Source organism: Salvelinus sp. IW2-2015, linkage group LG32, assembly GCF_002910315.2.
Source record: "Salvelinus sp. IW2-2015 linkage group LG32, ASM291031v2, whole genome shotgun sequence".
In the NCBI taxonomy this organism is placed as follows: Eukaryota; Metazoa; Chordata; class Actinopteri; order Salmoniformes; family Salmonidae; genus Salvelinus; species Salvelinus sp. IW2-2015.
The window spans coordinates 3,363,451-3,380,950 of record NC_036871.1 but is presented as its reverse complement, the minus strand read 5'-3'; the positions used below and the strand labels follow the sequence as shown (position 1 = coordinate 3,380,950).

General features: G+C 42.6%; 1 protein-coding gene, 1 long non-coding RNA gene and 1 other non-coding gene across 3 annotated transcripts in view; 2 read left to right on the top strand and 1 right to left on the bottom strand.

The window, feature by feature from the left end:
• LOC111957290 (uncharacterized) overlaps positions 1-1,481 on the bottom strand; it is a 1,669-nt gene extending 188 nt beyond the window's left edge. Inside the window, exons 1-3 of the long non-coding RNA XR_002876355.2 lie at positions 1,359-1,481; positions 686-830; positions 1-543 (exon numbers count right to left, since the gene is read on the bottom strand). The exon at positions 1-543 is cut by the window's left edge and continues 188 nt beyond it. This is a non-coding gene — a long non-coding RNA (uncharacterized lncRNA). The remainder of the gene's footprint in view (positions 544-685; positions 831-1,358) is intronic.
• A 1,419-nt stretch (positions 1,482-2,900) lies between these two features.
• LOC111956813 (ATP-binding cassette sub-family F member 2) lies at positions 2,901-14,181 on the top strand. The gene is made up of 15 exons (XM_023977455.2): positions 2,901-2,989; positions 4,164-4,342; positions 4,558-4,770; positions 5,227-5,409; positions 5,751-5,922; positions 6,249-6,344; positions 7,639-7,741; positions 10,882-10,977; positions 11,169-11,288; positions 11,797-11,886; positions 12,041-12,151; positions 12,403-12,465; positions 12,693-12,821; positions 13,140-13,343; positions 13,638-14,181. Exons 2-15 carry the CDS (start codon positions 4,207-4,209, stop codon positions 13,752-13,754), a joined length of 1,833 nt encoding a protein of 610 aa, XP_023833223.1. The 5' UTR covers positions 2,901-2,989; positions 4,164-4,206; the 3' UTR covers positions 13,755-14,181.
• LOC111957327 (small nucleolar RNA SNORD89) lies at positions 6,556-6,669 on the top strand. Its single transcript, XR_002876370.1, has one exon. It is a non-coding gene; the product is annotated as a small nucleolar RNA SNORD89 (small nucleolar RNA).
• Positions 14,182-17,500: the final 3,319 nt, after the last annotated feature.

The window sequence follows — 17,500 nt, the reverse complement described above, 5'->3', positions numbered from 1 at the left end:
AATACTGGATGCTGATTGGTTAAAACCGCTAATTGGTTTCAAACTTAGCCAATATGTTTTTGGGAGTTGTAGCATGGTTTCAATGACTCATTTTTTAAATACCACTTGTGCCTCAACCAGCCTATGACTCAGCTGGCCTGCTTAAACCACACTGAAACAGGTGCTCAACATGACGTGAAACAATCATTAGCACACCATTCAGTCTGGTTTAACCAGGCTGTGACTCAGCATGTGTAAAGCTCTAAATTGAAGTCATTGATAATGACATGCCTAAATTGTACTTCTTGCACTTATGAGTCAAAATGAGGATGGGGAAAGGACATTTCAACAGGCGCTCCCACAAGACACAGCCAGCGTTCATCAATACAATGCACGATTCATATGAAAGTGTCATTCGTTTGTCTTAGAAAACAGGGGGTGCCAGTGATGATATTTACTTTGAGGATAGTTCTTTGGTTTAGTATTTTCTTCTTGCTCTTTGGAGTGGAGTTTCTGGTGATTCCGCATTTGTTGATTTCTCCTCTGGAAAGGTGAAACCAGCTCCTGCAGGGTGAGTCAAGGTGGTTGTATATAGTATTAATAAACAGCTCAACTTAAGTTACATTTCAATACAGTACATGTAGTCCTACTGATCTGAGGGTATTCAGTAATTAAGGACTTTATGGGCTGTGAAATTATGGCTCACCTCACTAGCGTAATGATCATGTCGTAATGGGGTCTCCTATGACAGAGTAGCAGCCAGAGCAGGAGCGTGAGGGTTTCTTGAATGAGTCATCAGTCCCCCTTCTCCTGCGAAACTGTCTCATGCTGACGTGTTGCGTTTTCTCAATCTGCGGAGGACAGTGAACCAACACTTACTGTTTACTATATCTGTAGGTATAATTCAGAAGTTTACCCAAATCTTCCATTGACATMAATTCATAATTCATGTGAAAGTAAAGACTAACACACAGATCTGAAGTTAAGCTTGGGACTATAGGGAAAATAAGAAAATCAGCTAATTTGATTATGATCAGGTGCTGGCTTTTTTGTATTTTTTTTGTTGTTGGCGGGACATGCATTCAGAGGAACTTTGTGCTTTTAACCCTTTGATGATTATAATTAACTGTTAAATCATCTCTATAGCTAGTGCCCCTACATGTCAAACCTCTTACATGTTACCATCCTATTCCAAAGCAAACGAAATGAAATGCTGCAATGAATGTCCCACATTAAAAAGGTTTCCTCTGATCCAAGAGTCAAAGAATCAAAGGATTGCTCACCAATGTTAGTCTACTCATCAAAAGCAATCACAAAGAATAATGTTACTCCCCAAAAACTTTTAAGATAGTGAATAAGAAATCATATAACAAGCTTACCATTTCACCACTTGTTTCTATGGGCACAGATTGGATTGTAATTATTGCAATGGTAAAAATGACCAATGCCAATAAAACCCGCTGCATTTTGTCTCTTCTGTCAAAGCTTGTGGCGGAGGGAATCTGCTGTGTTCAAGACAACCTTAAATCTAAATGTTACAGCTGGGTGGGACCTGTTCTAAGCCCTTCCTTTTTGTGACGAAGGAAGCAATATTGTGATGTGGTTGTTTTAAGGTAGAATGCCATAGAAAAGCAGTATGTTGACAAGTGAATACTTCCTTGAATTTATGTTTAACATATTAACACCAATATTTTATCACAAATCAAAACATGCAACCTATGCCCTTGCCTCAGAAAGTGTATATTCAACCGCCAGAACGGAAACTTAAAGGGTCAATCTGCAGTTCAAACAAGCGGTCACTCTCAACCAGCCTGTAACCACTCTCAAATTCATAGACAGAGCTTTGGATGCAAGGACGGATCATCTATGAGATCAAAATTCTAATTTTAACCATGTTTTGAGGATATAGCCTACACTGTTTGTTTAATTATATTGTTTACAAACAATGGAGTGAAACAAGCATATATTTTGGGTTCTGATGGTATTACTAAACCGACTTCAAAACGCAGGTCTCTGTGTGTGGTTATCACGATTTGTTTGCTCGTCACCTAAGGCATGCGATGCATGCATACTAACCGAAGTCTTGCAGGTGTTAAAATGGTTCAATTCATTTGTGCATGTGCCAGGTGATAGAAATCCTAACTGTAGTACAGGTGCTCCAAAAAGTTGGGTAAATAATACTTTCCTGTGGATATTTTTCAGACAACCAGTACAGTAAGTTCAAATGTAATTTTATTCAGCATTCTTGCTTGAAAGGAAACTATCCACGTTTGCAGTGCTTTAATTTAGACTGTGCCCCCAGAAAGCTGGTATCACAGTCTGATTTATTAAGCAAGGGTTAACCCTTGACCGYTAAACCATAGCGCAATTTCTAAATCTAGATAGATGTATTTGGTTACGGATGATATGTATTTGCTGTTGTTATGATTGAATGTTGTTATCTTGTCATATATATTTTTTTAACTGATCCAAACCAATATAGTAACTGAATTTGAGATTTTACTCAATATGAGAAAACATGTAATTGTCAGTTTTCTTCCCGAATCGACTGAATTTAAATGGAATTGACTGACCCCAACCCTGCTTGAGTCTTTAGATGTGTAAATAAGCTCAATAGTTACAAATATTTATTTTAAGCCTAATGAATAACAATCATTATTTTTGTTTCACTGGAGTTATATGTAGCCTAAAACGTGTTCCAATAAAAAAAAAGTTGAAAATTCTGCAAAGCGGTAACCATGAACTGTCTGTGAAAAATGAGGTCCACTCTATCAATGATGATGCAATAATGAATCATTTCTGGTCTTTATTTAATAACGTTCAGAAGACACAATTTCCCACAACCCTTCTTATTTTACCCGCCCTTTATTAAAATGAGAAAGTAGGTCTAGGAAGACAACTCGGCATTTCATTGGTTGGTGAACCGGCATTGGGACACGCGACAACGAGCTCATTCTTTCTTGTGCGTTTCCAACATCGTCGCAGCCGCGGGTGAACAGGGAAAAGACCGGTAAGAAAACGCCAGCAGGATATTAAAACGTATATATCTAACAGTCACAAATAGKGTTTAAATGTTTTTGGATTTAGTAAAAATGTATCTGATAAATTGTTGGCAGGATCTGTTGTTAGTTTGGAATTGTTTGATAACGTTAGCTAGCATACAGGTAAGCTAGCTAACGTTAGTTTCTAGTCACCACACAATGCAATGAAAAGAGGACCACGAGTTTCTCGGCATTAGCCACCAGCTATCTTACCGGCGTCTGTGACTCTAAAATAATTTGGGGATTTCTATCCAGTGGGATGATTGGCATCTGACAATTCGAAAGATAACAAAGCCCACACGGACTTCCTGGATTTGTGATAAAATTGCTTAGCTAAATTACTAGCTCGAGATTCGGAGGTAATTTGGCTAGCCAGTTTTAGCTAACTGGTAGGGCCTAAATATTTCAGTCACTAAAATACAATGGCCCAGGGTGCCAGTTTAACAGCTATGTAGCTAACGTTAATTTGCAGTTGGCAAACTGATTAAATGCTGATAGCTAGCGAACGTTAGTTACAGTTCTGATCGAGTATAACATAGTCATGTAGCCAGCCATGGTAAATTAAATGGCAGGAAAGGAGTATGAGGACGATACGTAAGATTAGCCATACTAGGCCACCTGGCTAGCTACCCCAGTTATTCAGTGCTTACTGTTATGCTGGAAGATGACTAACTCAGCTGACCAGGTAAAGGATACTGGCATTTATAATTCAATGCGCAATATGATTAGCTTCCTAACTAACGCTTGYTAGTTGCGCAATATGATTAGGTAACTGCGCGTAAAATCTATCCTCGGTCTAACCATAGATGGATTAGCATTTTTTTATGTATCGTCTTCGATTGCGATTCCGACTAAAGCCAGATCAGGCAGAGCTTTAAGAGGGTTATGTACATKTAATGTGTCATTTGGCTGGTCAGCAACATGCTTCATGAATGAAGATAACWAACGGGCGACCCTTTCCAACCAAATTGATATTACTAACATTTGTCTTGGTAGTGGTAATGAGGTGTATCAAACAAAACGAAATGGCACCGACCTTTTGGTTCACTGATGACTGCTTACCATATTAGCTACTCCTGATAATCCAGATGCAGGCAACACAATGTTACTTTCTGAACCAGTTTTCCCTGCTTTGATCCCCAGCTCTCTGTCTTCAAGTTGAATTTTGTCGAGGTCAGCAGCAGCCATGCCTTCAGACCTGGCCAAGAAGAAGGCGCAGAAGAAGAAGGAAGCCGCCAAATCCCGCCAGAAGACAAAAAAGACTGAGGATGGAGAGGGAGAGAAACCTGAGGACGGCCAGGAGAATGGAGCCATAAGCAACGGTAATAGTTGATAATCATAGAGCAACTAAAGAAGGGCTTAAGTTTAAATCCTCTTCACTGCTAGTTCAGGTTTCAGGAATGTATTTGTATTCCAGGTGGTTGTTCTCTCATGTTAAATGGAAAGGCTGGTATGCAGATTAGTGTAAGTAGAGATAGGTAACCCTTCATTTGGAGAAATTACTTACTAAATGGCCCTCCGTGTCCCCGAGTTACAGGTATGGAAAGCCTGACCAAGGAGATGGATGAGTTTGAGCTGAAGAAGACTGAGGCGCGGGCGGTGACTGGCGTGCTGGCTTCGCACCCCAACAGCACAGATGTGCACGTCACCAGCATGTCGCTCACCTTCCATGGGCAGGAGCTGCTGCAGGACACCAGCTTGGAGCTCAACTCGGGCCGCCGCTACGGCCTCATTGGCCTCAACGGCACCGGTAAGTGGTTACATCACATGGGGTGTGTTCAGTAGGCACAAAGAGGAAGTAAGCGCTTTGAATGTGTTTTGGGTAAGAATTTATCCGTTAAGACCTTTTTCATTGGAGAACATTTTGTAATGGTGTGCTCTAATGAACAGTGCCTTTGGGACACCTCGGTTTGCTACGTCATTGGTCATTTTCGGCGTTAGTCACACCTGTCCACATGGGACATCTTTCAGCCTTTATCTCCTCGGGACATAATATACCCTAGTTTTCCCAGGAGCAACATCTAGCTGGGGTAGGGTTACTTTTTGTGTATATGTATTGGCCCCTTATGACATTTATAACCGAACAGCAGCCGTAGACCCTTTATCTTCTGTGTAGAAGTTTATTTGAACTATCCCCGCCTTATTTACAAATTTGAGCTCTACGGGGACACGTAAATGACACATTTACTAATCTTTCTCTTTCTAGGTAAATCCATGTTGCTGGCAGCCATTGGCCACCGTGAGGTACCTATCCCAGAGCACATTGACATCTACCACCTGACCCGTGAGATGTCTCCCAGTGAGAAGACTGCCCTGCAGTGTGTCATGGAGGTGGACGCGGAAAGGATCCATCTGGAGAAGGAGGCAGAGCGCCTGGCATCCGAGGACTGTGAGTTGCTTTATAATGGTGGTTTGGTTGTAGTACGGTGAGTTACCATGGGAACTGCTCACTGTGGCAGCTTCCCTTCCTGGGCGTGGTTTACTACCTCCCATAACGTGTTCCCTTCATGATGTAGCATCGGGATAAGGGCACAAAGGCTTAATTGGTGGGATAATAACCGTGATTCCATTTAGCTCCAACCAGTTAAAATAAACACCGTAGAGTAAAAGTTTCTCTCCACCCACCCCAACTGTTATCTTCTCTTCTTATCCTGCTCGTCTCCCTCTTTTCCATTGTCCTCCACCCAAACGCTCATCTCTCTGTTTCTCCTGTTTCTCTCCCCCCTAAAGCCGAGTGTGAGAAGCTGATGGAGCTTTATGAGCGCCTGGAGGAGCTGGATGCAGATAAGGCTGAGGTGCGGGCCTCCCAGATCCTCCACGGCCTGGGCTTTACCGCCAGCATGCAGCAGAAGAAGCTTAAGGACTTCAGCGGAGGCTGGAGGATGCGCGTCGCTCTGGCCAGGTACAAACCCACCCTTTACAATACAAAGACAAACCTTTACCTATACTAATAAAGCATCTCAGTGCATATTTGTGGGATCTGGTCCCTTGTTCATAAAGGTTCCAAGTGTAGGCGTGCTGATCTAGCATCAGTTAACTTTCGGATCATAATGGACAGGTGACTTTAGCTTTAAAACATCTAATTCACCACCTCCAATAAGACCTACCTGTAAATTGTGTTTTTCATTCACAAATGGCCTGTTTTTTTTGGTGGGGGTGTTAATAAGTCTATTTTAGCACTGTTATTTTGAAGACCTACTAACCTGGGTTTGCGTTCCTCGTCTCCAGGGCCCTGTTCTTGAAGCCGTTCATGTTGCTGCTGGATGAGCCCACCAACCACTTGGACCTGGATGCCTGTGTGTGGCTGGAGGAAGAGCTTAGCCAGTAAGGCCATTTAGACGTGTGAGAYGTAGGACATGACTTTTCTAGAAACAGTTGTGCCTGTATCATTACTTTTAATGTGAAAAGCCACCTTAGATTGAAGGCAGGTTTCTTCCATGGCATTTAAGTGACAACTCCAGAGGTAAACTGGAAAATCATGGAACAKTTACATGATCTACCTCATTTTAAGCTGCTATTACATGCTGTTATTGCTGCTGTGACATGATGTAAACAAAAGGCCGAATTGTAGTGCCCCTGCCAGGCAGTTTGTTCTCAGTGCGGGGGCGCRTTGACAAAAACTAGACCGAAGCGTTTATCTGATCTAAGCAGCATTCCAAAAAGAGTGTAGAGCTGATGCCACAGGGTTTGTCAGTTCCAAGATAACAGATTTGTTTTAGACATTGCTCATGGAGTTTATAGTAATGTGCTAACTAGCTATATACAGGTAACTGCCAAAATAAAGGAAACACGGACATCGTGTCTTAATAGGGCATTCGGCCACCACAGGCCAGAAAGTCTGGAACTCTATTGGATGGATTCTTCCGCCAGAAATTCCATAATTTCGTGATTTCTTGGTGGTGGTGGWAAACGCTGTCTTGGGTGCTGTTCCAGAATCTCCCATGAGTGTTAAATTGGGTTGAGCTCTGGTGACTGCGGTGGCATATGGTTTTCATGCTCATCAAACCATTCAGTGACCACTCGTACCCTGTGGGGGGGCATTGTCATCCTATGGGGTCATAGCCTTGCCTGGTGGCTCAAACTGAATTCCTCCGCTGCTCTCAGTCGGAGACTGCCATCGTTAGTTGTTTGTGGTGATGTCAAAAGGAGGGGTGTTGTACAAAACTGTCATCAGCGGTTGGATTTTCTCTAACCAATCAGTATCACAGCCAATGACACATTTTCTAAATGCAGCTTTATTCAGAGTATTTAAGAATGTGTTCGTGTTCTATAAATCATAGGGGAGGTACTCGAATCCTGACTCATTGCGGAGAAACTCATGTCCGTGGGCGTAGCGTTTGGCCGAAGCAAGGCGTTTGGGTAGCCAGGCAAGGCATAGGTAACCAAAATAATGGCCTGCCCCGCATTTTTATAGATGACCCTAAGCACGATGGGATGTTAATTGCTTAGCTAGCTCCGGAACCGCACTTGTTTTCAATATTCTTTGTATCCATCATTTATTAAAGTGTTTCCGTTACTTTGGCAGTTACCTTTTTGACTTTGGTCCCTGACATTGTAYGGATAATGCCTATTGGTTGTGTAACGTGTCCGAAGTTTCAACCTTTCTCCTATTCTACAGATTCAAACGTATTCTGGTCCTGATCTCCCATTCGCAAGATTTCCTCAACGGCGTGTGCACCAACATCATGCACTTGCACGAGCGCAAGCTGAAATACTACACGGTAAGAGCAACTGCACTCTGTCATGAGCCACCATGGACCAACAAGATGTTTGTCTGGTTTACAATAATTCTCCAGGTCTGAGCAGTTGCATTTCCTGTCCTCAGTTGATAAATAAACACTAGTTCACTAAACTTACTTACCCAAATGGACCCAGTTATAGCTCAGACTTCCACCATTTACAGGGTTTGTACGGTCATGAAAATACTGGAAAAGTCATAATTTTAAAATTATGTTTTCCAGGCCTGGATAAGTTTTGGAAAAGGATCAAATCTAGTCATGAACATTAATTTCTGTTGGTGTAATTTATTTAGGCAGTTAATATTATGTCAATAAAATTTAAAGCAACGTCTGCCAGGATCGGAATTACACGTTTGTGTGCATCACCTACATGTGTGCGAGACAAGTAGGCCGTTGCTCGAGGAGAGAAACAGTCGGTCATTGCAGCAGGTAGGCCTAGCCTATGAAATATGATATAAGACTAACTAGGTTGGCAATTCAAAACATATCTTGTACACTATAGGTAACTGTTTAGCTATTAGGGAGTGAATGCTATTTACAGTGCATTCGGAGAGTATTCAGCCCCTTGAAATTTTCCACATTTTGTCGCGTTAGACTTATTCTAAAATCAAATAAATATTTTCCCCTTATCATTCTACACACAGCACCCCATAATGACAAAGCAAAACTGGTTCTTAGGCATTTTTGCGAGAGGAGAAAAAAATCGTCTTTGTATTCAGACCCTTTGCTAAGGGACTCGAAATTGAGCTCAAGTGCAGCCTGTTTCCATTGATCATCCTTGAGATGTTTCTACAACTTGGAGTCCACCAATTGATTGGACATGGTTTGGAAAGGCACACACCTGTCTATATAATGTCCCACAGTTGACCGTGCACGTCAGAGCAAAAACCAAGCCATGAGGCCGAAGAAATAGTCCGTAGAGCTCCGAGACAGGATTGTGTCGAGACACAGATCTGGGGAAGGGTACCAAAAAATGTCTGCAGCTGGCCGCTCGGCCAAATTGAGCAGTCGGGGGAGAAGGGTCTTGGTCAGGGAGGTGACCAAGAACCCAATGGTCACTGACAGAGCTCCAGAGTTTCTCTGGAGTTGGTTGTCCTTCTGGAAGGTTCTCCCATCTCTGCAGCACTCCACCGATCAGGCCTTTATGGTAAAGTGGCCACACGAAGCCTTTCCTCAGTTAAAGGCACATGACAGGCCGCTTGGAGTTTGCCAAAAGGCACCTAAAGGACTCAGACAATGAGAAACAATATTCTCTGGTCTGATGAAACCAAGGTTGAACTCTTTGGCCTGACTGCCAAGGGGCACGTCTGGAGGAAACCTGGCACCATCCCTATGTGGGGATGTTTTTCATCGGTGGCCACTGGGAGACGAGTCGGGATCGAGGGGAAAGATGAACGAAGTGAAGTACAGAGACCCCTGATGAAAAATGTAAATGAGAATTGTCTTGGTAGATGGTGTGGTCTACAGCTTATGAGGTCCTCTACTTCAGACAAGCAAACACTAAATTAAAAAAATGTGGAGATTTGGCTTGCTTCTGAAGCTAAGCAGGGTTGGTCCTGGTCAGTCCCTGGATGGGAGACCAGGTGCTGCTGGAAGTGGTGTTGGAGGGCCAGTAGGAGGCACTCTTTCCTCTGGTCTAAACAAAGATCCCAATGCCCCAGGGCAGTGATTGGGGACACTGCTCTGTGTAGGGTGCCGTCTTTCGGATGGGACGTTAAACGGGTGTCCTGACTCTCTGAGGTCATTAAAGATCCCATGGCACTTATCGTAAGAGTAGGGGTGTTAACCCCGGTGTCCTGGCTAAATTCCCAATCTGGCCCTCAACCATCACGGTCACCTAATAATCCCCAGTTTACAATTGGCTCATCCCCCTCTCCCCTGTAACTATTCCCCAGGTCGTTGCTGCAAATGAGAACGTGTTCTCAGTCAACTTACCTGGTAAAATAACGGTAAAATAAAAAATAAGTGTATTTGTCATTTTTTGTTAAGCCTTTATTACAGTAAATACTAAAGTCGCATTCATTCGTGAATTCAATTTCCGAAATGGAACGGTTTACTCCCCCAAAAATTGCTAATTATTCAATGGATGCTTTAGTTTTTTTATTAAATGCTTGCTTGCATTTCAAATCATGAATGACTCTTATGCTGTGTGACATGAACAAATAAATCATTTATTAATACAGTAGCCTATATAAGTATTGAAATATAGGCCTAAGTAAGTTACGGTATTTTAGACTAAACAGGATGCGCTCTTAGGCCTACAGCTCGTTGGTGGTTATRCAAGGCTGCTATAATAAGCCTACTAATGATAATGACATTACTTAATGTTATAATGAGATTGCGGAAAATATGTGGATTAATATTATATAATTTCCCARAATTTGGGGCGGTGTTACCAAAACTAAATAAATAATACCAGGGAGGCTGGTCTAACAAAATGTGCAGCCTCTAAGGCATGGCCTAGATTAAAAACTGACAGATTTGTGACAAACCAATATGGTGGTTAACTTTGCTATTACGCACATAGGAACATGGTCTAGGAAAAGGCGCCAATTCAACAGCGCACTGATGCGTTTCAGGACCGCAACCAGTATCTAACGCGGGTGAAAGCGCCTTTTTGTTCCGAAATATTTTTATTTGTTGCACCATATACTATTTTTCAATAGCACAGGTCTTGGACTGATGGACTGTGCCATCTCCACAGCCTCCACAATAGATAAGTCCACTCACAGGCACAAGTCAGACAGGTGTCTTGTACACTTATTTTTATGTGCTGCTGCTCAACCTTACACAATGACGAGAGATGGTACATGGGATCAGAGCAGCCTCCCAGCGACGATACCACATTACGCTTGCTTTTTTATACATGCATAGATGCCACCAATTGGTGGTCATGGAAATTTGGTTAGATGTCATGAAATTCCATCTGTCAGGATGTGTATTGAACTCTGCATTTACATGTTATAGTGTATTTTGCCTTGGTGCGTTACTATGATTGAAAAGCTTACTACATTCAAGTCATAAAAACAAAGCAAATGAAAGATGTGGGGGTACATCCCTTTTTTAAATTGTTAAATGGTACACAATCAACTAAAAACAAATATTTGTTTACATCCTCAAAGGGCAACTACGACCAGTACATTAAGACCAGGGAGGAGTTGGAAGAGAACCAGATGAAGCGCTTCAATTGGGAGCAGGACCAGATCAAACACATGAAGGTAAACTCCCCTTTCTCTCACAAGTGGTATGTGAAATTCGGGCTGACTCCAGTAATGGGATACATCGCCCATTGTGATGGTTATTTTGGAACCACCTAGCTTGTGGCCGATGAAAGTGTTGGGAGTGAACTGCTTCACCAAACATTTAGTCGTTTTGTAAACCCTTCTTTCTCTCCTTACTACCCCACCAGAACTACATAGCCAGGTTTGGGCACGGCTCAGCCAAGCTGGCTCGCCAAGCCCAGAGTAAAGAGAAGACTCTGCAGAAGATGGTGGCCTCGGGCCTGACTGAAAGTGTTAAGAATGACCAAGTAAGTCTGTTTAGTGACTTTGACAGGGCTGATTGTGCTTTTCCGTATAGGGTAAGAACCGGTGCTCTTTTTGGTATAACAAGTTTGTAGTTTTGGCTACAGCCCAAATTTTTCCCTGGACAGGCAAGTCACATGATCAGAAATCTATGGACCTTAGTTAGTGGATATTACTGCAGGCAGGTGACCAGAGTTTGRGTGTACTCTTATTATTGCTGCTGTGGTATGATATAAACAAAAGGTCAAATTATAGTGCCCCTGCCAGGCAGTGTGTTCTCCATGAAGGGGCACGGTGACAAAAAATTGGTCGACAAGTTTTTCTGATCTAAGCAGCATGCCAAGTAGTGTAGAGCAGACGCCATGGGTTTTGTTAGTTCCAGGATAATAGTAAATTGCAAAAGAGAATCCATAATTCCATAGCTTCCTTCAGGGTGTCACAAGGCAGGAATCAAAGAATAACACCTGCAAACCATCCTAAACTCTTAACTCATTCTTCTTTTCCTTTTTTTAGACCCTGTCATTTTGTTTTCCTCCCTGTGGGAAGATTCCCCCTCCTGTCATCATGGTCCAAAATGTCAGCTTCAAGTACTCTGATGACCAGGTATGTGTTTGTCCAACCTCACTTCTGACTAACGAATGTTTTGCGTAACTGTTCCTAAARCGAAAGACTAAAAAGAGATTCCAGCTCCAAACTATACTGTATCATGTTTTTCGCAATATTGTTGTCTTACGTTTTCCCTTGTTTGATGATTCAGCCCCATATATACAAGAACCTTGAGTTCGGTATCGACCTCGACACCAGAGTGGCCCTTGTGGGGCCCAACGGGGCCGGGAAGTCCACCCTGCTTAAACTCCTCATGGGAGAGGTTAGTCTTGACATTGTTATGGTCATTTAGCAGACTTGAATTGTTCTCCTGTTATTCAGCCATACCATGACACGTTACCATAAATAGTTTATAATTTAATTTTTACTGATTGTGAGAATRGTCAATAAGAAACCAAATGTAAGCTGTTTTTTTATTTCCTTTTTAGTTGCCTATGCATTTCTTTGAACAGATATCCCACAACTGCCATCTCTCCATCCCTACCAATGTCTCCTCATTGTCTTTGTCCTCAGCTCCTCCCCACTGACGGTATGATCCGCAAGAACTCCCACGTGAAGATTGGCAGATATCACCAGGTACCATCCCATTAAAGCACACTAGTATCCTGAACTGTCTTAGGTCATTTATTAATCAAAATTGGAGTAGTCTGCGAATTTGAGTGAATCTGTGGTTCCACCAACTGATTTTGTGCGTGGTTGTGCAGTGGATTACTTTTTTATTTTACTTGGTTGAAGTTAAGTTTGTTAGACATTTTTACAAATCTCCATAATTCACATAGCTGAACCTACTCTATTTTCTCCAGCATCTAACAGAGCAGCTGGAACTTGACCTCTCCCCCCTGGATTACATGATGAAGTGTTACCCAGAGATCAAGGAGAGGGAGGAGATGAGGAAGATCATTGGCCGCTATGGGCTGACAGGCAAACAGCAGGTCAGTTTGATCCTCAAATATTGTTATCTCCCAATTGCAGACCTGCCTTCAGATAACATTTTGTTTTGCTTTCAAGTCATTTTAACGTTTGAGCCTGTCTTGTGCCAGGGGAGTGGGGTTTGTACTTTTGGGACTGTTCCATTTGTATCACGAAAGCTCCAAGGGCGGCTTAAGTATGGAAAATAAATAACTATTTGAACCCAGGCAGGGTTGTRGTCATTTAAAATTCAGCCCAAGTCGGTAATTCAATTAAACCCCTATATATGAATTGGGGGAACTGTCTTCTGACAATTTCTGACATTTGTTTTTTCCCCCCAGGTGAACCCCATTAGAAACTTGTCCGACGGGCAGAAGTGCCGGGTGTGCTTTGCCTGGCTGGCCGGGCAGAACGCCCACATGCTCTTCTTGGACGAGCCCACCAATCACTTAGATATCGAGACCATCGATGCCCTGGCCGACGCCATCAACGAGTACGAGGGCGGCATGATGCTGGTTAGCCATGACTTCAGGCTCATCCAGCAGGTGAGGATCGGACAATTGGAACCAGATTTGTTTGAAAGTGTTGCTTTAAAAAGTTTTTTTTTTTTGCTCCAACCTTAATGAGGGCAATGCATTTGTGCTCAGCACAACGGTGCTGAGCCGTTAAACTCCACTAGTATACAGCAGCGGAGTCAACATTTTGAATGAGCTTATCAGAAATAGCTCTAGTTTACTTATTGGAATTATTTGTTGGAAGAACTGGGATTAATGCACTTGTATGTGCTTGTCCTGTTTTTGTGTCACTATTTAACCCCCTTTCTCCTTTGTTTTCCATAGGTGGCCCAGGAGATCTGGGTGTGCGAAAAGCAAACCATCACCAAATGGAACCGGGACATCTTGGCTTACAAAGACCACTTGAAAAAGAAGATAGACAAAAATTCTCATGGTGTATAGAAAATTGAAAGACCTCCCCGGATTCAAGACTGCACTGTCCCAAGACTGTGGACTCCCATTTTTCCCATTCCCTCTTCACGTGGCTATATAACTCGAAGCATGTTACTCCATTTCAAGATGCCCAATTCCTCCTGCTTTTAAAGCCTCTTTATAGGCTGCTGGAAGGTTGTGGTGCGACCTAGTTGCCTTCCATTGCTACCCCCTTCACAGGCATACATATGGTATCTTGATTTCTCAATTAAAATAAATAATTTATCCATCAGTGGTAGAGAACGCGTGCATTTTTCCACAGTTCAGATATAGTAGGATGTTAGCCGCCTGTACCAATTTATTTCCTTTTACTCTAAAATAGCTTTTTATTATTTTGTCATTATTTAACTGTACCTGCAATAATGGGATTGTATGAATAAAGGAGCAAAATAACTGACTTGTTTTGTTTTTAGTGACATGACTGTGACAACTTTGACTAAAGCATTTTATTTTTAGACTTTGGAGCTCATTGTGTATAGGTGCTTTTATTTTGAAGGCAGAAACCAGAAGTGTTTTCTACAGGTGTTTTTGCATTTGGGTCATAATTGCACGATTGACAACTGTAGCAGGTAAAAATCATTGTCTCATTGGCATTCCGCTAGCTGACGACAACTACAAATAATTTATCTGTAGTCCAGCGACGCCAACATGGACATGTAAGCTACCGTGATAGCTAGTTCAAGTTAACTAGTACTCTGACGTTCGTCGGAGGTGGCAGGGCTTGCAAACCATTAGACTACAAAGGGAAGCATAGCTGAGAGCTGCCCAGTGACACAAGCCTACCAGACGAGCTAAACTACTTCTATGCTCGCTTAAGCACCATGGTCGGAAGATGGCGCCGACAGACGTGAGCTCTGCTTCTAGCTCCTAAACAACTTTGCTGTATTGTTTTTTTGTGTGTTATTTCATATGTTATTAGTCCCAAACGTTTTTTGTGTTATTAGAGTTGACTTCTGTTCCGGCTCAGGAGGCGTGCAAACCATCCACCGCATCCAAGTATATTACTCGCTAATGTTCAGTCTCTGGACAATATAGTAGACGAGCTCAGGGCGAGAATCTCCTTCCAGAGAGATATCAGGGACTGTAACATACTGTTTCACGGAATCATGGTTCTCTCCGGATATACTGTCCCATTCCAGACAGCCAGTTAGTTTCTCAGTACATCACACAGACAGGAATAAAGAACTCTCCGGGAAGAAGAAAGGTTGTGGTGTATGTTTCATGATCAACTACTCATGGTGTGATTGTGATAACGTACAGAAACTCAAGTCCTTTTKTTCACCCGACCTAGAATACCTCTCAATCAAATGCCGACCATATTACCTCCCAAGAGAATTCTCTTCGGTTATAGTTACAGCCATGTATATTCCCCCTCAAGCCGATACCACGACGGCCCTCAAGGAACTACACTTTATGCGAACTGGAAACCACATATCCTGAAGTGACATTTATTGTAGATGGGGATTTTAACAAAGCCAATTTGAGGAAAACACTACCGAAGTTCTATCAACACAGTACTCACGCTGGAAAACACTTGACCACTGCTACTCCCCCTTCCGGGGGAGTTTGATGGCAGGGGTTTGATGGCACAAGCGGGGAGCCCAGCCAACCGCGAGTTGCAGTAGTGCAGACGGATTAGGACCTGCACCGCTTCCTGTATGAGGTAGGGTCGTGCTCTTCGGATGTTGTACAGCATGAATCTGCAAAGATCCTTGATGAAAACCTGCTCCAGAGCTCTCAGACTGGGGTCGAAGGTTCACCTTCCAACAGAACAACAACCCTAAGCACACAGCCAAGACAACGCAAGAGTGGCTTCGGGACAAGTCTCTGAATGTCCTTGAGTAGCCCAGCCAGAGCCCGGACTTAAACCTGATCGAACATCACTGGAGAGACCTGAAAATAGCTGTGCAGAGCTTGAAAGGATATGCAGAGAAGAATGGGAGAAATACAGGCGTGCCAAGCTTATAGCGTCATACCCAAGAAGACTCGAGGCTGTAGTCGCTGCCATAGGTGCTTCAACAAAGTACAGAATAAAGGGTCTGAATACTTTTAAAATTAGCAGAAAATTCTGTTTTTGCTGTTTTTGCTTTTGTAACGGATGTGAAATGGCTAGCTAGTTAGCGGGTATGCGCTACTAGCATTTCAATCAGTTACGTCACTTGCTCTGAGACTTAAGTAGGGTTTCCCCTTGCTCTGCAAGGGCCGCGGCTTTTGTGGAGCGATGGGTAACGACGCTTCGTGGGTGACTGTTGTCGATGTGTGCAGAGGGTCCCTGGTTCGCGCCCGTGTCAGGGCGAGGGGACGGTACTAAAGTTATACTGTTACACTTTGTTATTATGGGGTATTGTGTGTATATTGATGAGGGGGGGAAACATTTTAATACATATTAGAATAAGGCTGTAACCAAACAAAATGTGGAATAAGTCAAGGGGATATTTTCTCAAGGCACTGTAGTTAAAATGGGATATGACTAAAGAGTTAATCAAAGTGATTTTTTCTTCAAATAGACAGGTAGTTTCCTTTCCATGGTAGCAAGATCTTATCTATTTTTGCTAACGTTCTATAAAAATGTATTTCTTTCAGGATTGTGCAAGGTTGGTAGAATCTTATAAAAAGTTTTCACAGCTGAAATGGCTGTCAAAGGTGCTTCCACCAAGTATTAACTCTGTGGTGTGAAGACATACTCAATCAATACAACCTCTATTTGTATTTCTTAGTAATTTGGAAAACGTTATWGAATTTTTTTTTCACTTAAAAAATGTGGAGTAGGTTGTGTAGATCTATAGGATAAATGTAACCCTTTACAGATTTTAGAGTTAACCCTTTACACTCGTACGGGTTGAAAATGGCAGATTAGGACACTGATAAGTGCTTAAATTGGAACGAAGTGACTGTACAGTAACATGCAATACATGATGTCAGAGCTCATGGTCTTCACTTCCCAGCTCTATATGGGAGACAGGGGTTAATAATACTGATACCTCAGCCTAAAAAAGAAGTGCTGCTCATCGATAACTGCYGTCCAATTTGTCTTCTTAATAATGACTATAAGATATTAGCCTTACTACTTGCAAAAATAATTAAAGAAGTCCTGGATGCAATCATTGATGAAACACAGTCTGGCTTCATGAGGAACAGACATATTTCTAACAATGTCAGACTAGTATTAGACATACTTGACTACTCAGACCTAATAACTAAGGATAGCTTCATATTATTTTTTGGTTTTTATAAAGCATTTGTCACAGTAGAGCATTAGTTTCTCTTCCACTCCCTTGAGAGACTTGGCTTTGGGGATTTTTTCTGTAAGGCTATTAAGACTCTCTATGCAAATAGTAACAGCTCTATCAAATTGAAATATGGCACCTCACCTATATTTGAGTTTAAGAGAGGAATTAGGCAAGGTTGTCCTATCTCTCCGTACCTGTTTTTATCACCCAACTTCTTGCAAATTCTTTAAATAATATTCCTGTACAAGGTATTTCCATAGCTGGTAAAGAAATTATTATAAGTGTCACGCCCAGAGCAGCCAGAGTCTCCCTCCTGTCCGGAGCAGCCAGAGTCTCCCTCCTGTCCGGAGCAGCCAGAGTCTCCCTCCTGTCCGGAGCAGTCAGAGTCTCCCTCCTGTCCGGAGCAGTCAGAGTCTCCCTCCTGTCCGGAGCAGTCAGAGTCTCCCTTCTGTCCGGAGCAGCCAGAGTCTCCCACCTGTCCGGGGC

Coding starts and splice junctions, on each gene's coding strand:
- LOC111956813 (XM_023977455.2), top strand. CDS start 4,207: ATGCCTTCAGACCTGGCCAAGAAGAAGGCGCAGAAGAAGAAGGAAGCC. Junction 10,978..11,168: donor ACCAGATCAAACACATGAAG/GTAAACTCCCCT, acceptor CTACCCCACCAG/AACTACATAGCCAGGTTTGG. Junction 12,822..13,139: donor GGCTGACAGGCAAACAGCAG/GTCAGTTTGATC, acceptor TTTTCCCCCCAG/GTGAACCCCATTAGAAACTT.